The sequence below is a fragment of the Hippopotamus amphibius genome, chromosome 7, assembly GCF_030028045.1.
Source record: "Hippopotamus amphibius kiboko isolate mHipAmp2 chromosome 7, mHipAmp2.hap2, whole genome shotgun sequence".
In the NCBI taxonomy this organism is placed as follows: Eukaryota; Metazoa; Chordata; class Mammalia; order Artiodactyla; family Hippopotamidae; genus Hippopotamus; species Hippopotamus amphibius.
In genome coordinates this window covers 27,095,063-27,112,458 of record NC_080192.1, presented here as the reverse complement: position 1 = coordinate 27,112,458, position 17,396 = coordinate 27,095,063, and the positions used below count along the sequence as shown (strand labels likewise).

Genomic DNA, 17,396 nt, shown 5'->3' with positions numbered 1-17,396 from the left:
ATTTTACTGGAAAGCACTTTTCCTTATTCTCTCTAAACACAAGTGAGGAAATTAAGTAGGTACAAATACCCTCCCCTCAGTGGAAAACACAAAATTCAATTTAATATATAAAAAGTGTAAGATAATTCTATTTTTAGGCTTCCTGAAAGAAAAACATCTTGTTTAAAACTCACATTATGGACTTCCTAGGTGGCGCAGTGGTAAAGAATCCGCCTGCCAACGCAGGGGACATGGGTTCGAGCCCTGCCCTGGGAAGATTCCACATGCCACAGAGCAACTAAGCCCGTGCGCCACAACTATTGAGCCTGTGCTCTAGAGCCCATGAGCCACAACTACTGAGCCCATGTGCCGCAACTACTGAAGCCCACGCGCCTAGGGCCCGTGCTCCACAAGAGAAGCCACTGCAATGAGGAGCCTGCGCACCACAATGAAGAGTAGCCCCCGCTCTCAGCAGCTAGAGAAAGCCCGTGTGCAGCAACGAAGACCCAGCACAGCCAATAAATAAATAAAATAAATAAATTTATATTAAAAAAAACTCACATTAGAGTGGTTATGGTCTGATTAGGTGATACCTCAAATGTATTTTCCTACCTGCTCTTTAGTTCCTTCTCACTGGAACCCTAAACTTCCCCAAACCCAGGGACCCAGGAGAGCAGGAGAGGAATATAAATATGCCATCCCAAAAGAGGTAGTCCATTTTAACATAAACTATATTACTAATCAGTACTCACACAAAAGCCTCTAGTTAAACTACAAGACACTATCCACCACACATACTGGATTTCTGGAATATATTATGCGTTCATTCTCTCTCCCCTCCCCCTTCCAGCTTTTATATGTGCTATTTCGTGTCCACTCTCCCCTCTTCTCTTCAAGCTGAAAAACACTCAACAGATATCGAAACCTTTCCTCAGACTATGGTAAATTCCAGATATTCTTTCTTCCATAACACACCTCACTGTAATTTCTTGTTCCACAACTCTATTTTTCACCAGACAGGGATGCCTACCTTATTTACCTGGCTTCGTGAATAGATACTATACATTCAATAAACGACCACTTAACCGAACTGAAACATGTTTATGAATGGATAATAAAAAGACAGACAAATCACAATGTTATGGAAGACTGAAATTTGGCCTTGGGCTCTTACTAGCTTACTAAAGCCACTTTTGCCCCCAGTCCACAGTAAGAAGGTAAAGGGTTAGTAATCCCAATGGTCCTCAAAGTTGACTAAAAACACAGTGACTTTACAGCAATAACACTTTCCGTAGCATAAACTATAAAGAAATCTCAGAAAGCTGTAAAGAAATAAAAGGCACCCATAGTCTCAAGACACAAAGATAACATTAGTTATATTTCTTTCTAGTATTTTCTCAACTACAGTGCCTTCAATCACTAGACTGTAAAGACTTTAAATATAAAAATTGATTTGCCCAAAACAAACCTCTGATAGTCTTACATTGTTACGGTATTGAAAACTAAAGGAGTTTGAAAATATGAAGAGGAAATAACCAATTAAAAGAAAAAAAAGCAAAATATGTCAACATTAGATTCTGAAACCAATGCCTAAAAGTACTTCAAATTATAGCCAAATCCTAATTACTGAGAAACATTCTGAGTTACAGGCCAACTCAGAAATATAAAAATTTCTTTGCCTACATATCCTTAGGGGATTTCAGCATAGTTACATCCAGGATTTTAACAAACATACAGTGCCCTAAATAGTGTGGTGTACCTCTTCAAAAAATGGATAATAAAGAATTCTGTTGATTCTCTGAGGGCTCGTAACTAGTTATCCAATTCTTCCAATCACACATTAATGGTTTTTGTCACCAGAGATGCCAGGCCACAGATCCCACTCTCTTAGACTATGGTGATCCTACGTTCTATTTAATCTACAAATTAAAGATGACTACTTAACAGTTTAAAAACAAACAAACTTCACTTGGGAAGCATTTTTTAAAGTTGCTAAGATTTTAGCTGAAGTTAACTGATTCCCTATTACTCATCTCCTAACTTGTATATCCATGCTGATGTCCTTCATACATTACATCTGCAAAGAAAACTGTAAAGTAAAATACCAGTCCAACTCATTTCTCATACAGGAAAAAAAAGAATTCTTATTTTTTTTAAAATAAATTTATTTATTTATTTTATTGGCTGTGTTGGGTCTTTTTTTTGCTCTGCGCGGGCTTTCTCTAGCTGCGGTGAGTGGGGGCTACTCTTCGTTGTGGTGCGTGGGCTCATCATTGCCATGGCTTCTCTTGTTGCAGAGCACGGGCTCTAGGTGCATGGGCTTCAGTAGTTGCAGCACATGGGCTTAACAGTTGTGGCTCACGGGCTCTAAAGTGCAGGCTCAATAGTTGTGGCACATGGGCTTAGTTGCTCCACGGCATGTGGGATCTTCCTGGAGCAGGGATCGAACCCACGTCCCCTGCATTAGCAGGTGGATTCTTGACCACTGCGCCACCAGGGAAGCTCCAAAAATTCTTATTTCTTGATGTAACATTACTACATATATTATGCCTCTCAGATCTATTTCATTTTTAGAAAGTAAAATTATATAATTAGTAATTAAGCATCCATATCAGAACTGTGATGACTACAACTGTAATGTCCAAAGCCCCTGCTGGATGACATCGTCATTTCTCTTCTTTTCTTTAAATTTTATTTATTTATTTAGTCAGTCAGTCAGTCAGTCAGTCAGTCAATCATTCATTCATTCATTCTTTGGCTGTGTTGGGTCTTTGTTGCTGTGTGTGGGCTTTCTCTAGTTGCCTCGAGCTGGGGCTACTCTTCATTGCCATGAGCAGGCTTCTCACTGCAATGGCTTCTCCCCTTGTGGACCATGGGCTCTAGGTGCTCGGGCTTCAGTAATTGTAGCTGCTCTGCGGCATGTGGGATCTTCCCAGACAAGGGATCAAACCCATGTCCCCTGCATTGGCAGGTGGATTCTTAACCACTGCGCCACCAGGGAACCCTTCATCCTCATTTCCTTGGTTCTGTTACTTACTTCTACAGTGCTTATGCATTCATAACTCACAAGCGATTCAAATGTATGTTCAGAACCCATACTACTTGAATCTGAGATGCTTAAGTTATTTTCTTCCTAAACTCCTTTACACACAGGTAAACCAAACCCACTAGATACAGCATAGGGAAAATAGCAAAGATACTGACTTGCAGGTCAGGAATCTTAGTCATTCAATTCCTTTGGCCTACAGTCTCCTCATCAGAGAAGGAAAGGATAGTGTTCTCTACTGTATATGACTGTAAGTCATCACAAGCGTGGGAAAAAACTCAGAACTTCTACAAAGCAAATGCATATTTCTGATGTTATTATTTATCATGTTGGATACTCAGGATGTACTTAATAATTTGATAAAACTCAATTTCTATTGTGTGAGAGTTGATCAATCTGGACCGAAGAAAGTGGTTGACAAAGAGGAGCTTTAAAAATAACTCAACTGACTGCTATTTTTAACCTTTCAATTATGCCTACATTCCATAATCAAAACATTAGGTAGTTTATTAAACAATATCCATACAGCCTGAAAGTTTAATCACTACCAAAAGTAGTTCAGGGATTCTTAACCTGGAATCCCTGGAGACAGAGGGGATTCATAAATAAGCTTGTCAAGAATCTGAATCCCCAGAAGTCATATGCAAAGAAGTATGGTTTACTGTACTAGAAGCAGCTCAGAAAATTCTTAAATTGGGACAACAATCAAAGGAGCTAAAAACCATACTGTTTCAACTCAAAATTTTACTATATGAGTTTATCTGCTTCCTAAGAATATTTTAATTATAATTTATAACAAGTCCATCTTCATCATGGTAAGTTTTTCATGCCTTTTTTTTTAATGGGAAAAAAACATTATCAGCCAAAGATTCTCAGGGCTTAAAAAAAAAAGGGTCAGTTTTCTGAATCACCTTTCTTACTAAAAACTACCTTATGTACTAAAATACATATCAAATGAGTGGCTTTTAAATAGTGATAGGAAAAATCTCTATTTTTTAAAATAAAAATTAAAGTTAAAAACAGAACTCAAAACTCAGTCAGATCATATTAGGTTTTTAAAAAATGGAAACTAAACCTTGCCAAACAGAAAATAAATTGTAGGAAAGACTGGTGAAATCTTCTAATCTCAGAAGGCTGGTTTCCTAGGTTTTAATCAAGTAAGTCAACTCCTTGAGTAAGTTAACTACTGTTTCCTAAGGCTATATTTTATTGACTTCATGATTAATTTTGAGAAGAAAATTAAAGGGATGTCATCCTATCAGTGTAACATGTAAAGCTGAAATAAATTTGTTTTTGACCAAGCCACAACTACAGATCTCATTTCTTTGCTTCCAAAATACTCCAGTTCTTTATGACAGATAGATCTAGGCGGCTTTCATGACTTTAAACCTTAATTGCTCTGTCACTTTTAGAGACTAAAAGAGGTTTGGCCCAGGAAAAAAAGAGGGAAAGAAAATCCTATAATTCTAGCTAAACACATAACTGCCAAGATTCAGTGTAACCCATACATGTGCAAAATACTACTATATATAAGACCATTTATTACAGTATTGTTTGTAGAGCAAAATATGGGGAACAATCTAAAAGTTATCATACGCAATTAGTTAAATTAAGGCCTAACCACAAGGTTCCACAAAGCAGCCCTTTAAAAAAATTAGTCACCTCGAAGATATATTTAGGGGCAAGGGGAGGAATCAAGGTACAGTAATTACTTGTGGAGGAGGGGAACAGGCCTAACATATATGCGCTAAGCCTCTCTGGTCTTTTAGGAAGAATATACAATAAAAATTATAGTTGTCTGGGGAGGGGAACTGGAATGCTGAAGGACAGATGAGTCTTAGTTTTCCTCTATGGCCCCTTTAGAACCTTTCAAAGGTGCTCTATGTATTTCCCAGTCAACAAAATAAAAGACTGATTTGCTTTGTTTTTAATGAATTTATGGGTAGAATTAGAAACTTTCAGCTTAGACACAGATTCAGATAGAATCTACTAAGCAGTAACAATGTCAAATTATATAGAATAACTCTCCTAAAACTTTCTTCCAAAGAGACTGAAGCACATTCGTTCAATCAGTATTTCAGGACCTAGGCATTAGATTTGTAGATTACATGTTCTAGGCATTTGAGCAAAGCCCAAGTCATCCAAGAATCCCTGCTTTCATGGAGCTTTAGCGGGAGGAGAGATAAATAGCAAATAACATAACTGAGTTATGGTAAGTGCTACACAGAAGAGAGGAAACGGGATAAAGAGAACTAAGGGGTGCAGGGAGGACTGTGTTTTAGGACAGTTAAGGTAAACCTCTCTGAGGATAGCACATGTGAGCCAAGAACTGAACAATATGACAAAGCAAACGCAATAAACAGGAGGAAAGCCCTGTGATTGGGAACATGCGTAGCCTCTTATTGTTCAGGGTACAGCGAAACAACAGTGTGGCTGCAAAGGAATGACCCAAGGGAAGAAGTGCAGGAGATGATCTCAGAGGTAGGCAGATCTTAGATGCACAGAGGGCCTTATAGCTAGGAAGGAAAAAGGTCAAGATTTTAAGTGTGCTGGAGAACGTCTGTGGAGTTCTGAGCAGGAGTGACAAGATCTATATTTTTAAAGTAACACTAGCTGCTGTGTAAAAGGAGATCAATACAGTAGGCCAGGCAACAAATGATGGAACTAACCAGTGGTTTCAGAGATAGGGAAACGTGTCTAATTCAGGACACAATTTGAAAAATAGAGCCTACAGAATTTGCTACTGGATTAGAAATGGAAATCTGAGTGGGACAGCAACTGGGTGAATAGTAATTCAAAAAATCATCTTTATGTGTATAGTTACAGCTGTTAAGGTACTTTTACGTATATTATGTCATTTCATAACAAGAGGCAGGGGAAGGTTACACTGGGTCAAGATCCAAGTTCTGCCTCCTGCCAGCTTTAAGACCCCAGGACAGTCCTTTGAGTGGATTTCTAGACTATAAAACGTACTGCCTACTTCACAAGACTTCTGCAGGTACCAAGTGGTTAAAGAATTTTGCAAATGTAAAAAATGCCCATTTTGAGGTAGAGAGCATCATACTGTCCAATAAGAGATGGTACATTCCCATCATTCAGGACAGTAGTGCTGCCCCACTGCCACCACCATTATATTCCACATAGAACCTTGTATTGTAGTTGACAGAGAAGATGTAAACTTCTCTTTTTAAATTCTGATATAAAAAATAAACATTTTCACAGATTATGGAAAAACCTACATAATATAAGCATGGGCACTAGAAAAAAAATAGTATAATCTTTTAATCCTTCCTAGGAATTGGAGAAAATTCTTTTTTGCTATAAATGGCATTAAAGTAAAACCACCTAACTCTTACAAGATAAAACCCAAATCAAGGGACCTTTCATTAGAGAGATGTTATCAACAAGACTGTAAAATTATGTATGAATTATCACTGTCTTGTTTTAAATAGCAAAATGCAAAAGTCTGGTGTAAACTAAATTATTATGTGCCAAATGAACTGAATTATGAGGACTTCAACTTATTGCTTTAAGTTATATCTGTAAGTTTATACACAAGGTCCCAAAGAATTTATTTTTCCATCCAAGGCTTTCATATTATTGCAGAATATCTCCAGCATTAAGCAAAAATGGAAAACTATACGTAAAGTCTTTAATTCATTAGGTATTTTGGAGAATTATCTTGAATGTCAATGTGTACTACGTACTTAGTCGATAACCTAAAAAACAGTAAATAAAAATCCAAGGGTATTTGGTGTATAGGTCTATCCTCCACCCCTCATTTTCAACTGGGGCCTCAATAAACGTTGGCCATGTGATTGTATTACAACCACATTGTAAGCGGCTTTCAACGCACACAACCATTAAACTGCCTTGGACAGAATCGAAGACAAATCTTTAACACAACAAATGAAGGTTGTATACAACACTATAAAGGTTCACATCATTAAACTCCAGCGCACGATGACAATCCGTTCTACTTCTCTACTTACTAAGATTTGCTACCTTACAAAACACGTCTTATTTCTCTAAATCAAGCATCTTTAGGTCAAAGACACCCCCATCTCAGATGTATTTCATTTGAAGCACTACACAATACAACATCCTTCAACAGGTCAATCACTTAGCATGCATCTCCCTTCAAACTTTAAGGACAAACTAGATTAAATATATGTTCACCAAGTTATATCAAGCAAAATGATGCTGCAATTTAGGCACTGTAACTCGCATATTGAGCAAAACAGAGGTTCAACTAATTTCCTTCATTAAAACTGACCCCAAAAAATATATAAAGGTTTTCTTTGTGAACTGCAAGAAACATTTTACACCTGAGGACTTGATATTTACGTAAAGAATTTACAAAACCAAAGTGAATTTTTTTCATGGTTCCATTCGTACTTGTCAAAGTATATATTCATTAAGAGTTGAAAATCGGAATAATTTAAAGCTCACAAAATTGAGAGGCAAAAGAGTTCACAAGGCCCCCCATACCTGTGCTGCACCCCCTCCCCCAATCCGCGCCCGGTCTCGTATTAAAACTATTTCCTCTAAACAGAAACAGCTCTAAAAGAGTCTGCCAACCAGAGTAAAATCACTTCGCGGAGATAACGAGCGGAAACGCATTTAAAGAAGAGAAGATCGCGGAAGCGAGGGCGGCAAGGCGCGGAGCCCCGAGTCCCCGGACCCTCGCAGCCGGGGCGAGCATGTGCCGGTGGCTGCAGGACGCGCGGCCCTCCCGGAGCCGCCTCCCGGGGCAGAGGGCCCCGCCCGGCCTCGCCCTCCCTGTTCATTCATTCTGAACCTGGGGCTGTCGCACCCCCGCGCTCCCGCCCCGGCCGAGACAGGGATCCGAGGCCGAGAGGCCGTGTCCGGCCACAACCCCCGCCCAGATTCCGGGCCCCGCCGCGATTCCCGCGCGCCCGCGGCCTCCGCTCGGGGGTGGTCTGAGAGGCCGCGGAGGCCCGCTCCAGCCCGAACCCAAGACCGGAGCCCCGCAACCCCGCGACCGCACCCTCCGCCAGGGCGCGGGCCAGGCCTTCCCCGCTCGCGGGGCGGCCGCCTGGGAGCCCCGCATCCCAGCCGCCAGGCTGCCCCACTACGGCCGGAAGTCTCCCCGGCGCCCCCTCCCCAGCGCCCGACTTCCCTCGCCGCCGCGACTCCAGACCCTCTCCGCGCTGCCTCGGGCCTCCCAGCGCGGGCCGCAGGCGGAAGGAAGCGAAGGGTCGCGCCGCCCGGTACGCCGAGAGGTCAAGAGCAGAGGGGCTGGTCGGAGGCCAGCCCAGGCGGTTACCTTGATAATCCTGCGGGGCAGCCCGGCCATCTTGTCAGATCCCGAGTTCGGCCTCTGGTCTCGTCTCCGGCTCCGCTCGCCTCACGCACGAGTGGAAGTCCCGGGCTCCACTTCCGGGGGACGTTGCCGCGCCCGCCGCCGCCGCCACAGCCGAGGCCCCTCGGGAAATGTAGTCCCCGCTCAGGCGCGGGCGGGCTTCCCTCGGATCTGGCCCCCTCCCCCGCGCTCCCCGCCCCAGCCCCGGCCTGGGGGTGGCGGAAGTGACGCGCCGCGGCGGGGCAGGGACTTGGGGGAGGCGGCGCGGGGCGGCGCGGAGCTGCGGCGCTCGTGGCCGAGCCTGCGGCGCGCTGGTAGGACTGAGTGGTCCGCGCCCTGCAGGCCTCTTATCCGCAGCCACGCCCGCGCCGATAGGCTACGTGACAGACGCCCGGCTGCCGACGTAGCCCATTCATGCATTTGTTCGTTCGTTCGTTCATTCAACGTTTCTGCCTTCCGCGCGGTCTGGGCTGGCGCTGCATGAAAGGCTGAAGTCAAGTTGATCCGCGAGCTCCTTCCTCAAAAGTAGGGGAAGACCGAAAGTCAGTAGCAAAGCTCCCAACTGTGGGTCTCGAAAGTTATCTAGGAAAACCCTAGGCAGAATTTTGATGTTTAAATTTCTCATAACTCAGGCCTCTTTGACGCACCCCCTTAGACCCGGGAAAGCTGAAAGAAAAGGGTTTGGAGAGAGCTGGGGGCGGGGAAGAAGAATGGCTTCTAAACGCCTGGCCCTAGTGGTTGACTCGAGGAATGGATAGCCGGGGGAATGACCCAGGAGAGCATGAGAGAGCCCAGCGTAATCCCTGAAAGAGGGATTACTTTTTAGAGTGCGGGGCCCTCAAGGAGGATTAGAGTGAGGGTGCCCGGAAATGGGATTGTTAGGGAAACATTTCCTAACATCCTGATGACTGATTGCTTGCTCTGTAATGGGCTTTTTGCGAGTAGTATTTTACTTCATCTTCATAGCAATCCTAAGGTGCTTCCTCCACTTTACAAATGAAGCTCAGAAACATTGATTTTCTCCAAGGTTGTGCGGGAAATGGGGCTGTTTTGTTCCCAGGAAGGTCTGCCAACACGTGGACCCCTTAACTACTTAGCCACGGTGTTTCCTAGCACAATAACAGGGACAGTAGATGGTGAATAAAGATGTGCCAGACGCTATGTTAGTGGATGAGAATACAAAGAGACTTACCCTAGGGAATTAATTCCCTGAAGGTCCAGTGGTTAGGACTCGGGGCTTTCACTGCCGGGGCGGGTCCAGTCGCCTGTGGGGGAACTAAGATCCCGCAGTCTGTGCGGGGTGGCCAAAAAGCAAAACAAAAGAGGCTGACCCTGCCTTCCAGGAACTTAGAGTCCAGTGGAGAAGAGAGACATGTCAACAATATTACAATCCAATGTGTTAAGGGCCATAATAGAGGTTCCCCCAAGGTGTTATTTGAGCACCGAGAGGCATTAATTGCTTGAGAAATCAGAGAAGGCTTCTCAAAGGAGAAGTGGTATCCTCAAGGATGAGTAAGAATCTAACTGACCTAGTGGGGGGAGTATGCCAGGCCTAGAAAAAAGCCCGTGAAATGGCATTGAGCTATAAAGAAGAAAAAATAAGAAAGAAAGAAAATAAAAAAGTTCTTTAAAGAAATGGAGACTATGAATGTAAGAAACCTAGTAAGAGTAATAAGAGAAAACATTATCATTAGCATGATGCTAAATGATTACATGGATTACCTCATTTTTTAATGTAAATTTATTTATTTTATTTGTTGGCTGCATTGGGTCTTCGTTGCTGCACACGGGCTTCCTCTAGTTGCTGTGAGCGGGGGCTACTCTTCATTGTGGTGCCAGGGCTCATTGTGGTGGCTTCTCTTGTTGTGGAGCACAGGCTCTAGGCGCGTGAGCTTCAATAGTTGTGGCTCATGGGCACAGGCTCAATAGTTGTGGCGCACAGGCTTAGTTGTTCCGTGGCATGTGGAATCTTTCCAGAGCAGGGCTCGAACCCGTGTCCCCTGCATTGGCAGGCGGATTCTTAACCACTGCGCCACCTAGGAAGTCCCAGATTATGTCATTTAATGATAAAGTATATAAGGTATGCTCCCTTATTACCATTGCTTTTTAGATGAGAAACCAAGCCTCAGAGGCAATAATGAGAACTTCAAATAACCAGAAGTCTGAAATGATTAGTTCTATATTTAGAAGAATCTGGGAAAGTAAATGACATAGGAGAAAGATACTTTCAGGAAATTTTAGAGAGGGTCCAGAACCCACCCTGATAGGAAGAAAGGCAGAGTGAATATGGGGTTAGACGGGTACCAGTCCAGTTATCCCTTGCACAGCAATTCAGCTCCAATTTAGTGCTTAAAAGAACAATAAGCATTTATTTAGGTCTTGAACCTGCAATTTGGGTAGGGCTTGGCAAGGAAGGCACGTCTCTGCTCCATGCTGTGTCAGCCCATGCAGCTTGACTGGGACCAGAACCACTTCCAGGATGGCTCCTATAACAGGCAAGTTGGTACAGACTGTTCGTTCCTCTCCAACTGGGCCTCTCCCTGGAGCAACTTGGGCTTCCTCACTGCATGGTGGCTGGGTTCCAAGAACGATTGTTCTAGCAGGCAAAAGTGGAAGCTGAATCACCTTTTTTGACCCAGCCTTGGAAGTCACGTAGCATCACTCCCGCCACAGTCTATTTGTTGACTCATCACAAAAGCTCACCTGGTTTGAAAAGTAAGGGACATGGACCCCCCTCTCTTGAAAGAAGAGTGGCAAGATTCTAGAAATGCAGGATATGTGTGATACATGATACGGCTGTGGCCAGCTTAAAAAAATACAAACTGCCACAGGTATGTTTGTCACAGTATGCTTACAGGCCACCTGCCTTAGAATCACCTGCAATGCTGGTTAAAATAAGCATTTCTGGAGCTCTTCCACAGAGATTCTAATTTTATAGGTTGGTGCTGGGCCCTGGGACTCTGCACATAAACATCATGGATAATTTTGATAGATGCTAAAATTTGAGAATGAAAGATTTTGACTAAACAACAAAAGTGTTGCCATGTGCCTTCTTTTGGCTATTCTCTATCCAAATGGATAGTGAGTATCATGCAGATTAAGAGTGAGGGCCCTGAAGCCCCACCTAGATTTGAAAGCTTAGAATTTCCTTAATTTGTCTGACCTTCATTTTTTTCACCTATAAAGTGTACTTCATGTGGTTGTTGTGAAGTTTCAATGATATATAAAGTACTTAGAACACTACATAGCACTTAGCAAGGACTATTATTTTTGAAATCTTGATAAGAACCAGGTATAGTTTTCTTTAGGAAACCAGATTTTTAAAACTTGACAGTATAACCTTGTCAGAGATTGGTTTGATGGCATGAAATCCTCTTAGATAAATAGATAGATAGGTAGATAGATAGATAGATAGATAGATAGATAGATAGATAGATTTAATGTCTTTTCCCATTCTTTTCCCACTTGAGAACAGCTCACACTGTACTCATCTGTAAAATAAAATCCAAACTTCTGATTCATGTAAGTCCTGTAGAACAGGATATATTCTATAAGGACAGGTTACCACAGGGCTGAGATGAAGTGTTTCCTCTCAGGTTAGAAAGCTGGTTAAGAATCCTACTTACTATATCCATAAAATATGGATAAAATAAAGATATCCACAAAACTAATTCCTTCAAGGCAGGCGTGCTAGACAGCTGGAGGACAGAGGTAAAACAGACTTTTTACTCTAGACTCCTATACCTTTTGGATTTTGAGCTGTATGGAATGTGTTACCTATTCAAAATAATCCAATTCACTAATTTCAAAAAGTCTAATCTAAAAGGTGTTCAAAGCTCTACATGCTGATCAAAAATGAAATCATACAACTAAAGGAAAAAAAGAAAAACTAATTTTAAAAAAAAGGGGGGGAAGAATGATATCATAAACTCAAAATTCAAAAGATGCTAGTCCTTGCTATTGAATAAATAAGAGCAACCAAATAGCTTCACTGAACTGAACTCGGCAGAATGCTTAGCTAGTTAATCTTTTTTTGGCTCTTCACCAGGCCTCTTTCTTGTCCATGTTTTTTGTTTATTTGTTTTTTCCAGGCTCTGCTCCTTTCAAGACTCAACTCCAAGTGCCTTTGCATTATAATATAGGAAAAAGGGCCCAAGAATGCTGTGTTTGAGAAATTAGAGGAATCCTGTTCTATGCAAATCTTATTCCCCAGAACACTATTTTAGTGCTTCCTGTTCCTTCCCCACCTCCTACCCACAAATATTTCAGGTTTGCTACTTTGGTCCTATAATAGCAGATGTATTAGTAGTGTTTACCCTGCAGCTCCTCAGATTCATGGATGTCTTCCATCTTGCGCACCCCTGGATCCTTGGGGCCTAGCGCAGGGCCTACAACATGAGAGTTCTCAAAAAAGTACTGGCCAAGGGAATGAATCCATGAGTACAGGAGGAAGATAAATACCTGTTTGAGGATGGCTGCCATGAATTCATGATCCATAAGTGAATGTTTACAGAAAACACAGGATGTTTATGTTCATCCCTAAACTTTTCAACTTGACTTCCTGGAGGATAACACAGCTCTTTTCACAAACTGTCTCATGCTTTGCAGAGACAGAATAGATCAGTTTGGAAAATGATAGATCAGTCACCTTTAATAGAGGTCCTGTTACCATTATGAGCAATAGTCTTCATGCAGATATATTTGTTTACAATACCCTTATTATTCCTTGCAGCATAGGAAAACTGTTTCGTGGGCAATCAAGACAGAAGTATCTGTGAGAAAAGGGTTCCTGAACACTGACTCAGGGAGGAAGTGGGTGGGGGAGGAAGAAAAGGCTGCACACTGATTTTAAAAAAGGAAAAGAAAGAAACACAAACACCTGCTGCCCCATATTCATGACTTCAACATAAATAGCTGAGCACTTACAAACTGTTAACCAACACAATGCCAGCCTGTGAGAAGGATCTGAGCAGGGTCATCCAGGGTCATCAGAGCACTATCTCAAAGTGGAAGGACTCTGGAAAAATGAGACCCAAGAGAATCAGAGTAATAAGGCTGACCTTTGTTTAAAGCTTCACGCTTGGAGCTTCCTAGGTGGCTCAGTGGTTAAGAATCCGCCTGCCAATGCAGGGGACACAGGTTTAAGCCCTGCTCCAGGAAGATCCCACATGCTGCGGAGCAACTAAGCCTGTGTGCCAAGAAAAAATAAATAAATAAGTAAAGCTTCATGCTTTACAAACCATTTTGAATGTTATCTCATCCACAGAGAGCTTTAAGTGCATGCACCCCTGGAGGCATTCTGTAAAGCCCATCATTGATTCTGCCATGTTTCTATAAAGGTAGAGGAAGATTCCTCTCTTTGGGCCAGTTCCTGGTGGAAATAGGATTCCAGAGGATGGTGACTCAAGGCTTGGCCAGAAACTTGGCTGGAACAGGAACTCTGAAAGCAAGGCTCTTTCCCGTGCCTCTGTGTGTCACCCTTTCAGGTTCCCAAGAGGACTGTTTGTATTCCACGTCCTTAGGCTTCCGTTGCTCTGTGACTCCACCTGTGAGTGCTTAGTCAGCCTACCCAGCCTAAACTGTTCCCCCACTTCTTCCCACCTCGTGTGCCCCGCCCAAGCTTTTTGTCACTCATCACCTTTCTTCTTCCCCACCATCACCCATCTCTCTCCAGTCCTACTGATTTCTTATATGCTTCTCATTTGTGTCTCTTGCTTTCTGCAGAAAACGGCCCACCTGCTTCCAGTATGATTAGAAATGTTTTGAAAACTTTGTTTTGCTTCTGAGTACAACAATTTGGGATCTGATATACTCTGAAGCAGAGGTTTTCAGACCTTAGAGTGCTCATCACCTCTGAGGCTGGTTAAATATACAGGTGCCAGAGCCCCAGCCAAGATAGTCTGTGTGCAGGTCACAGGTGCCATGCATCTGTGATTTTAACAGGCTCCCCCATCCCCACTGAAGGGTCCAAAGCTTGAGAGTCACTGTCCCATATTTGTTGTTCCTGTTTTTTCTAATTCCTTTTGGCCCAATACCCATATCTTTCCTCCTCTCTGTTCTCATTCTCTTGGTCCAAGTGTTAGATATTCCAGATTTGGGGGGTTAAGTTGGCCCAGGTGTTCAGTATTCCAGATTGTTGGGTTTTGAGGCCAATAAATAACACCCAATTTCTGCTCCTGAAATCAGCTGAAAGAGATGGAGACCAAAACGTTGCCTTCATTACTAATAAAGCTGATTTGAGAAAACAGCTCTAAGTTGGCAGTAATTGGGCTTATTAATAGTCCCCCCACCAGCTCCCCAACTGCAGGCATAGCCACCCAGTCACTTAGCACAGCCAGACGACTGTAGGCCCCTTAAACCAAGACAGAGCAGATGGGCATGCATGAGAGCAGAAGATAGGCTGCTTAAAAAAAATGGAAGGAAGAGAGGAAGGAAGAAGGAGAGAAAGAAGGAAGGAAGAAATAGAGAGATGGGAGAAAGGAAAAGGGAGGGAGCGAGAAAAAGAAAGAAGGGAAGGAGACAAGGCTGAGAGGACCCAGCTCATTATTTTAAATTCACCAATTAGGAAACTTACTCCTCTTACCTTCTAATCACAAAACCACTTGACATTTTCTTAAACTACTGCTTACTTTCTTTTTTCTTTTCTTTTTTTTAATATTTATTTATTTATTTGGCTGTGCCAGGTCTTAGTTGCGGCACATAGGATCTTCATTGCTGCATGTAGGATCTTTAGTTGTGGTACGTGGGATCTAGTTGCCAGGGCCCCTGCATTGGGAGCATAGACTTTTAACCACTGGAATGCCAGGGAAGTCTCTACTGCTTACTTTCTTTTTTATTTATTTATTATTTATTTATTTATTTATTTTATTGGCTGTGTTGGGTCTTCATTGCTGCACAGAGGCTTTCTCTAGTTGCAGCGAGTGCGGGCTACTCTTCATTGTGGTGCACAGGCTTCTCATTGCAGTGGCCTCTCTTGTTGCAAAGAATGGGCTCTAGGCACGTGGGCTTCAGTAGTTGCGGCACATGGGCTCAATAGTTGTGGCTCACGGGCTCTAGAGCGCAGGTTCAATAGTTGTGGCGCATGGGCTTAGTTGCTCCGTGGCCTGTGGGATCTTCCTTGGGGCGGGGATCGAACCCGTGTCCCCTGCATTGGCAGGCGGATTCTTACCTGCTGCACCACCTAGGAAGTACCGTTACTGCTTACTTTCTATCTCAGCTCCCCAAAGACAACCTCAGCCCACAGTCTGGACAATCTCATCATTGCTTTGAATATCCTGTGACTTGTCATACCTATGCTCTCTCTAACATCCTCATTTTCACATCTTGTTGCCTTGTCACTGATGTCATGTTGCTTTTTTACCCACCCAAATTCTTATTTGCTGTATGTCCAGCAGTAACATAATGCCTGGCATGTATCCTCTCCTTCCTGCCTTCCTTCATTCTTTACCTATTAGGTACTAGACCCTCCCTAGAAGATGTTTTTTTTAAAATGAGCAAGATAGTATGGGAGGGAGCGGGGGGGTGAAGGGGAAACTGAGACGAAGCGAGAGAGTAGCACAGACATATATATACCACCAACTGTAAAATAGTCAGTGGGAAGTTGTTGTATAACAAAGGGAGTCCAACTCGAGGATGGAAGATGCCTTAGAGGACTGGGGCGGGGAGGGTGGGGGGGACTCGAGGTGGGGGAGTCAAGGAAGGAAGGGAATATGGGGTTATGTGTATAAAAACAGATGATTGAACCTGGTGTACCCCCCCAAAAAAAAATAAAAATAAAAAAAATTAAAAAAATTAAAAAAATAAAATAAAATGAGCAAGATAGGGTCTCTGATCTTGAACTTACATTCTCATAGGGGAAACAGACATTTTAATAAATTAATATATTTGATGTGATAAGTTCTGTAATTAAGATATCACATAAGATACAGTGAAGAGTATATATAAGATACAGGGGAGGTTTTATTTACTCAGTTATTCAATAAACATATACTAAAAGCCTGCTAAGTGCTAGGCTTTTAGTAAATGTTTATTGTTTCTACAGGGAAAATGATGGGCCAAACCAGACATGGAATTACCCTGAAAGAGAATGGATGCAAACATATATTAATGACATTAATACAAAAGTGTGAAATGTTATTTTAGTCAGGGTTCCTAGATACAGGCATAGAAACTGACTCAGACTAACAAACAGATATGGAATTTATTGGGAGGACATCAAGTGGTTCATATGGTCACAGGGAAGGCTGCACACCAGGCCCAGAAAACAGAGGGTGCTGGCGTTCTGGAGGTGGGCAAGGAAGGGAGCCCATGGAATCACCTCGCCAGTTTTCTGTTGGATGCTTCTCCCCTGACCTCCTCCAGGTATGGTGCTCCAAGTCGAGAGCTTCTCAGATTCAGATTCCTGTTTCCGACCAGGATGGGCTGACGTGTATGGGAGTCTTGGGTCTAATTGCACCCCATACTGACCTTCAAATATTATATCAGTTTTCAGCCCCTTCTTCACTCCCCCTTCCTGAATATACGGTACAACCAATTATTTGAACCTTGGTGTAACCTGCAGGCTTAACTTTGCTCTGCTCTGCTAAGTCAGGTGCCATTCCTGCATCTCTTGACTTTCCCATCTTGTTCTTCTTGTTGAGTATAATTTTTGAGAGAAGAGGGCAAAAACATCTTTATGCTGACGAGAGTATTATTGGTGTCTTTGAGATAGTTTTCCTGCACAAGGAGATTATCCACTAGTGACAGTAAAGTCTAGTTTTTCCTTAAGCTTTCAAGTTCAATTTACAAATCTTATTATTCTGTTTATAAGACTAGCAACTAAAATAAAACTCTTTTAAGGGAACTTTTCATAAAAGTAAATTAAATACATGCATTTAAACACTTTAATTTGCACCTATAAATTTAACATATTCAATTTTCTTTTCCAGCCCTTCAATTTTCTGACAGATAAACATTCCCAAGCACCTAAATAATTTTTAAAATTAAAAAAATTTAAATACAGTGAGTATTCTATTAAGTAGTCTAATCCTGCTTCCAAACAATATA

At 42.5% G+C, this 17,396-nt stretch overlaps 1 protein-coding gene across 1 annotated transcript in view; it reads right to left on the bottom strand.

Annotated features, from left to right (window-relative positions):
- UBE2N (ubiquitin conjugating enzyme E2 N) overlaps nucleotides 1–8,516 on the bottom strand; it is a 32,669-nt gene extending 24,153 nt beyond the window's left edge. Inside the window, exon 1 of the mRNA XM_057741595.1 lies at nucleotides 8,316–8,516. Coding sequence (XP_057597578.1) covers nucleotides 8,316–8,345 — 30 coding nt within the window. The 5' untranslated portion in view covers nucleotides 8,346–8,516. The remainder of the gene's footprint in view (nucleotides 1–8,315) is intronic.
- Nucleotides 8,517–17,396: the final 8,880 nt, after the last annotated feature.